At 43.1% G+C, this 7,541-nt stretch overlaps 1 protein-coding gene across 1 annotated transcript in view; it reads right to left on the reverse strand.

Moving 5' to 3' along the window:
* Positions 1-7,541, reverse strand: part of prkg2 (protein kinase cGMP-dependent 2) — a 31,377-nt gene that overhangs the window by 13,874 nt on the left and 9,962 nt on the right. Inside the window, exons 6-8 of the mRNA XM_042099994.1 lie at positions 4,904-5,009; positions 3,995-4,058; positions 464-541 (exon numbers count right to left, since the gene is read on the reverse strand). Coding sequence (XP_041955928.1) covers positions 464-541; positions 3,995-4,058; positions 4,904-5,009 — 248 coding nt within the window. The remainder of the gene's footprint in view (positions 1-463; positions 542-3,994; positions 4,059-4,903; positions 5,010-7,541) is intronic.

The following is a 7,541-nucleotide window of genomic DNA, read 5'->3' on the forward strand; positions in this document are numbered from 1 at the left end:
CACACACACACACACACACACACACACACACACACACACACACACACACACACACACACACACACACACACACAATCCCTGGAGAAGTAGAGTGAGAGGATTGTTCCGGTCCTGATTCACCAGTCCTAATGGTGACTGCTGATCCCCGAGGATTTCTGTCTCGCCCCTCTCTTCTCCTCTCCTGTCGTCCACCCTTCTCTGGTTACACACACACACACATCTCACTTTCACTCTCATGCCCCCACTCCCTCTGACTCTAAACACACACATTACCAGCTGTGTTTGTGTACCATTCAATTTTGCATCACTGGCTGGCATAACATAGTCTCTGCGGTAGAGCTTGTCAACACCATGTCCTTGATTTCTAACAGCGCAAATATCACTTAGATGAGTGTTTTTGATTGGGCATGTTCACGTGAGAACATGGTGAGATGTTAATAGGGTGTGGCTCTTTTTGTTTTACCTTTCCCTTGGAGATGATGTAGAAAGTGTTCCCCTCCTCACCCTCCCGGATGATGTAATCTCCCTTGTCATAGTATTCCTGAGAAAAGACAACAACAAAAAGAAAAACAGAGAGAAGAAAGAAAAACAAAACAAAACAAAAAACAGGATGAGAAAACACAAGGGCTTGAAGTAGAGAGAGAGAGACAGAGACCGAGACGAAGAGAGGAAGATGGAGAGATGGGAAGATAATAGTACAGGCTCTTCACAGTAGATATTGATCTTTCACGGTCCGCTGGGTCTAGTTTCCGGTAATCAGACGTCCCTCAGGATGCAACAGGACGTCTGCAGCTCCCCCTTCTAAGTCTCGTCTAAGCTGTCAGCTGGAGACATATTTACCCAGCTCTCACCATCAGCCCCTATCACATAACCCAGGGGCAATTAGGCCTATTTCTGACCAGCTTATCTCAGTCAACAGTGGCAGGCTACACACACTGAGGCAGAGGCAGCCAGAGAGGACAACACTCAATTAGGCCTAAAACCGCATCAGACACCCAGACTGACCGACCGTCAGTGCCGTCAGACCTTCAGTGCAGTGAGCCATCAGTGGGCTTTGGGGAGCCACACACAGATGAATCTGCCAGGCTTGGGCTTCAGAGCCAAAGATATTTTGTGCATTATGACCTTTTAACAAGAAATATCCTAGGTCAGCTAAGCTCTCTGCTCTATAAATGTAAGCTCTCTGCTAAATTGCTTTCAGCAGAAAGTGGACCTGGCAGACTACAAGTGAAGCTGCCTGGAGTGAGCTGCAATATTCTGAAATAGCATCTCTTTACCAACGGGCAGTGTCTCTTTTCAAATACTATGCTGCTCAAGGTGTGTGGTACTTCCTTAACTCTCTCAGTCAGTAGATCCTCCCTAACAAGATCATACAATTTTGAAGATAAAACTTTCTATATAACTAGATAACAAAATATGACCGCCGCCCAGTCCAGCACATTTTTTCCACAAAAATAAATCACGCTGAAAGGCCTATATGATTCTAACTGTCTTACTAAATTGCATTATCCACACTCAATTCTCACTGGTATCTGCTAGACAACAAGTACCAAAACATGATTAGTTCATAGATTTCACATGTAAAATTCATTTTATACAACCCCACCCCCATCTTGCCTGTTCATAATTCTGAGAAAATCTTGAATTGTGCACATGTGTGCGTGTACATGTTTATGTTTATGTGTGTGTGTGTGTGTGTGTGTGTGTGTGTGTGCGTGCTTGTGTGTTTGCCTGCGTATGCGTGTTTGTGCATGTGCATGCATGCGTACATATGTCTACTGTGTGAGTATGTGTCATACGTATGATTACTGTGAATGTATGTGTGTGCGTGTGTATCTGTTTATGCACATGTGTGCACATGGAATGGGTTAACATGACCCCTGGAGGCAAACATATGGAAAAAATTGGTCATCCTAGGCCCTACGGTTCTCAAGATATTCACAGAAAACTGTGTCTGCCCTACCCTCCTAAAAAACGATGGTTCCATGCTATCCATGTGGGGTAACATGCCCACCAAGTTTCGTGTACCCCGGTCTTTCAGTGTCCCGGGAATCCTTGTTGGTGTACGGTCACTAAATGTACACATAAATTATTTTATTGTAAGGCCCCCCATGAACGAAAGTTCACAAAACTTGGCATGCATTCGGAGGGTGTCATAATGATCCTACACTTTCAATTTCGTGCAGTTTTGACCATGTCAGCCAGAGATATTGTGATGAAAACACCTAATTTTTTGCTTTTTAATTTTTAACTAGGTGGCGCTATACATGAAATAAGTGGTAATGGGATGGGTTGACATGCCCCCTTAAAACCAACATACAAAAAAAGGTGGACCTCCTAGGCCCTACGGTTCTCGAGATATTCACAGAAAACTGTCTCCGGCCACCTACAGGCCAGTTGGTGTATAGTAACATAAATTAATTTATTGTGTGGCCCCCCATGAATGGAATTCCACGAAACTTGGCGTGCATTCAGAGGGTGTCATAATGATCCTACACTTCCAATTTCGTGCAGTTTTGACTATGTTAGGTCACAGATACCTGCGATTACAACACCTCATTTTTACTTTTTTGTGTTTAACTAGGTGGCGCTATACATGAAATGAGTGGTTATGGAATGGGTTGACATGGCCCCTAGAGATCAACATACAAAAAAAAATGGTCCTCCTAAACCTTACGGTTCTCCTCCTTTCGGGGGGTCCAGCACAGGGGGGGGGCTACAGATCAAAACGAAAAACGATGGTTCCATGCTATCCATGTGGGGTTACATGCCCACCAAGTTTCGTCTACCCCGGTCTTTCAGTGTCCCGGGAATCCTTGACGGAAATTTGGACATGCGAAAAAGAAAAACTTCGCTGCGCGGCGGTCATAATAAATTCTCTGTATAATAAAGGCAATCCATTTTTAACAATCTAACAATACTAATAGTCACGCTTTGTCGAACATTGACCTCAACTGATGATTAATATAAAGGAATCTTTCTAGGCATCCCTAGTCAATGACCATCAAAGCCACCCCAGGACCCCTCCCAATATCTCATCACAGGGTCTTCAGGGGACTCCAAGGAAAAAACATCTCACATTCTCAGCTCTTATCTTCTGGTATTCCAATCATCGCAGGTTAATTCTGCACATTATCCTGTGAATTTGACCCCAACATCTGTGGCCACTATTGAGTTACACACACACACACACACACACACTTCACACACTTTCCCCCAGAGATGAGCTCAATCCAAGTAATCACCCACATCATAGTGATTGAAGAGCTGCATTCTCCAGTTCTTATTCTTCCCTGGTGTGTGTGGTGCTGGTGATGGGGAGGGGGTGGTGGCCATCGAGAGCTATGTCCTTGAAGAACTTAACTTCTTTTCCTTTTTTGCATAATAGAGTGCCAGTCGACACAGTGTTACTGAATAAAACACTATGAGAAAGCCTCACTTCAGCAAAAAAGGGGGCTTAATAATTGATGTGGTCTGTGGGAAGAGAAGTACTGAAGGCTCCATCAGTCAGCAGCACTCCCCTGACCCGTCGCTCCCAACCCCAGGCAATCACAGGCCTCGGCCTGGGTAAACAGGACTCTTGGCCTTAGTTAAATAATTATGGTAAGAATATCCTCAACCCCCCCCCCCCCCACACACACACACACACACATCTCTAATGACAGATAGCACTAATGCAAGTATACACATAGGTAGGCAAGAAGATGGTTAGTGATCGTAAGGGGCACACACGCACACAGACACACACACACACACACACACACACACACAGACACACACACAGACACACACACACACACACACACACACACACACACACACACACACACACTGACACACACACACACACACACACACACTAATCACAGTACTCCGCTACATAAACTACATAATCATTTACTCACTGAACACATGCAGACCATGTCCAAATGTCTTTTTGTAACTCAAAGAGTAAAACTTTGAGGAAATATCTGGCATGCTGTTTTTTACTTACCACTTCCAAACAATCCACAATTTTACTGAGCTTGTCCTCGGGCAGGTTTGCCAACAGAGAAACACTGCAACATAGATAAGCAAAACTGAGCCATCAGTCACACAAGATGCATGGAATTCATTGGCACAGATAAAAGCAATACTATAAAACATTTGTTGTTCAAGTATTTTGCAAGTGCATCCCTAATTTTGAAATGACATCCCATGTTTTATGCAGGAACAAAGTTGGACAAATTACATTTGGGCAGTAATAGGTTAAATGCTTTGCATATGTGGCCTTTTTAAGTCACTGGCAGGAGGAAGCCATCAGTAACAGGATTACGATAATTTCTGTGCTTGTCTTATCAGCTCTGTCTTTCCAAAATTAGTAAATCAGTCTTCCATGTCTCTTCCATGTCTTCAATGTATACTATTTAAAGAATAAACAAAAAGGTCAGTCAAGCTGTTTGGCCTTTTTAGCATAAAATTCAATTGGATCGAACCCCGACTTTCAATGCATGCGGCTAAGCGACTAGCAAATGTGAAACAGCAGAGGTATTTCTATTTGTTTATTTGATCGAGGCTGTTCCTTATGGGCATGCTGTCTGTTTGAAGTTTCAACCACTGGAAGAGCACTGTGATAGTAATCTGCAGAGTCGAGAGTTCAGTATGGAGAGTTCATGCTGGCATGATCAGCAATCTTTTGACCGATTAGTTTAATTCTCAGAATGTTAAAATATTACACAATATTGCACATTATACTGTGTGTGTGTGTGTGTGTGTGTGTGTGTGTGTGTGTGTGTGTGCGTTTGTCGTTTATTTGTGTGCATTTCCAAAATGGAGTACAAAATGGATAATTCATTGCAGTGCATACAACTGCAGAGTGTTTCGGTATGCACGATGCTATGTAAGAATATGAATGCAGCCTGACCTTCTGAGGAAGTTGCGGTGCTGTTCATGTCGCGTCTCTGCAGTCATGCGCATGATGTTATGGAAGACCTCACGATCCAGAGCCCACGCTTTCACACTCGTCACCGCTGAAACCACACACACAGGTCAGATGACACACAAAAACAGAACACAAAACCAGGATTACGAGCACCAAATTATTGTCATGTCAAAGTACAGACACACACACACACACACATTCACACACACAAGCACAGACACAGACACAAACCACCTGACACAATATCAGGATGGAGAAGCTTCAACAGTACCAAATTATCAGGTCAGTGAGAACTCAAGCAGCAAAACACACCACCATGTCAGGAAACAGAGAAACAAAAGACCACTTAGGTCAGAAATACACCACAGCTCACTGAAACACCGGAGAATACAAACATGAACCACATGACCTCAAACCCCACACAACACAACACACAAGCCTAACAGGGAAAGAAGCAAGGAAACACCCAGTCAAAGACCGTACACCAGCCAAGCATCCGACATCAAACAAACAAACAAACAAATGTGAAACAACAAAACATAGCAGGACCAGATGAACACCTTTGGGCTTTGGGACAATTTGCTCAGGGAGTTGGACTGAGTGTAATTTAATGAGGTTGGCACTGGTATGAACTCTATCCCACCTCACTGCATAGGGAGCCCTGACCTCAAGGCTACAAGCACAGCCAGTATGTTAGTCATCATGGAGGAGTGGGGTTTATACTTCCCATCAGCACTGGCACCCTGAACCCTGAGTCACCCGCATTCTGATACAAAATCACACAATAGTGGAAGACTTGACAGAGAGTAACACACACAACAATAGGAATATTCGCATTTTTACCAACCATAGCCCTACACATTCTCTCACATTGCAGCAGCAGTCACTCTGGGATGTCCTCGGACTAGCAATTACTCACTAATCTGGAGCCCTGAGAAAAAAACTAGCATAGCTATATTATGCTATGGTCTGAGCCTTGCAAAGGGAATGTGTGTGTGTGTGTGTGTGTGTGTGTGTGTGTGTGTGTGTGTGTGTGTGTGTGTGTCTGTGTGTGTCCAGTCATGGCCAAAAGTTTTGGCAGTGACAGAAATTTTGTGTACAGCAAACTTTGCAGCTTCATTTTCCGTGCTGGCATTTCAAGTTGTTTCTAGAATATTGTGCAGAGTGATCAGATGCATATTATTGCAAATAGCTTAATTAGCATAAAAAGTTAACTTCATCACAAAACCCCAATTTACACTGCATTTTGGCCCGAGCACAAATGGCCATTGCCATGGGAGCTAAAGGCAAACGAAAGAATGCCCTCACTGTGGTTAACCTTATTTGGATTATCACCACCTCAAAGAAAACTGAAATTGATGCTTGCTGAAATTGATCATGCTCGCCGTAGCACAATGCTGGCCACCGTATATTCTTTTACGTTGCAAATTGCGGGAGGCTTTTAGTGTTTATAGTAATATATCCTAGACAATGATGAGCTGGCCTCTCCGCTTAGTAAAAGTAGCCTAGACTAATTGCTGTAAATGGAGGAAAGAAGTGCTTAAAATATGTTTTCTTGTGTTAGCAATGGTTACCCTCAAAGACACATGTGCAGCTAAAAAGCTTATAATTGTTCTTCAGCATCAGTACACATTCTCCCCTGATTGTATGAAACAAGAAAAAATAATCCAAAAATATTGAAGCAGCAAAGTTTGTGAAGCACAAAATTAGCGACCGAGCAGTATGACATTGTGTGACAGTCCCTGCAGAGTGGGTGATGTTTACGTTTCAGCCCAGCTGAGCTGATGTTCCCTTAGGAATGCAGTGTCCTGTAGCCCTGTCCTGTGTCCTCTCACCCTGCTGGTGGGCCCTGAGGATGGGGCAGGTCTGGACATGAAGCCTGGGAGCTCAACAACTGAGCAAAACTCTCCTCTGTTCCCAGACAGACACTCACCACAGGCTCTCACACAGCTCTGACTCAGACAGAGTGAATCTAGCTTTAAAGGAACTAAATGTAAAAAATGTATTTCAATTAATCATAAAATTGCCCTGATATGTCACTAGACATTAAGAAATCATGTTCATTTCAAATACTTATATCACTGGCAACAGTAGTCTGGCCAGGATATTGTAATTTAAAAAGTGAAGTTGCAGCCCTCAACTGATGTTGATGTTGTCATGTTGTGTTTTGGCCTGATGCGCCACCCTCCACCTATCTAGTAATCACAAAGTCAGTAGTGTTTCAGCATCTGGTTGAAGGGGATACACCACTCTACAGTAATTTGAAAGTGATTGTAGTACCAGTTTTGGCCACAATCTTACATACATCTTACATTCCTTTAAAGATATCGTCAGTGATTCTGGAGGACATCATGTCCGTTAATATTTGAATGAAACTCCAACAAACGAACTCACCAATCCCCTCTCCAAATACCCTAACTGATACAGAATGGATGTGATCAGGAGTATATTTGATCTGTAGTGAACTGTAGTGAACAAAGGTCCTTAAATACAAACCTTTAACTCTCTCTGCTTATAAGTTATATATTGATTATTTTGAATGAACAATTATGAAAAAAGCACAGGACAACATGGTACAAAACTAACGATAAAGTATTGGGGTTTTAAGGGCTATAGCGAC

The sequence above is a fragment of the Alosa sapidissima genome, chromosome 8 (genome assembly GCF_018492685.1).
Source record: "Alosa sapidissima isolate fAloSap1 chromosome 8, fAloSap1.pri, whole genome shotgun sequence".
NCBI classification, from domain to species: Eukaryota; Metazoa; Chordata; class Actinopteri; order Clupeiformes; family Clupeidae; genus Alosa; species Alosa sapidissima.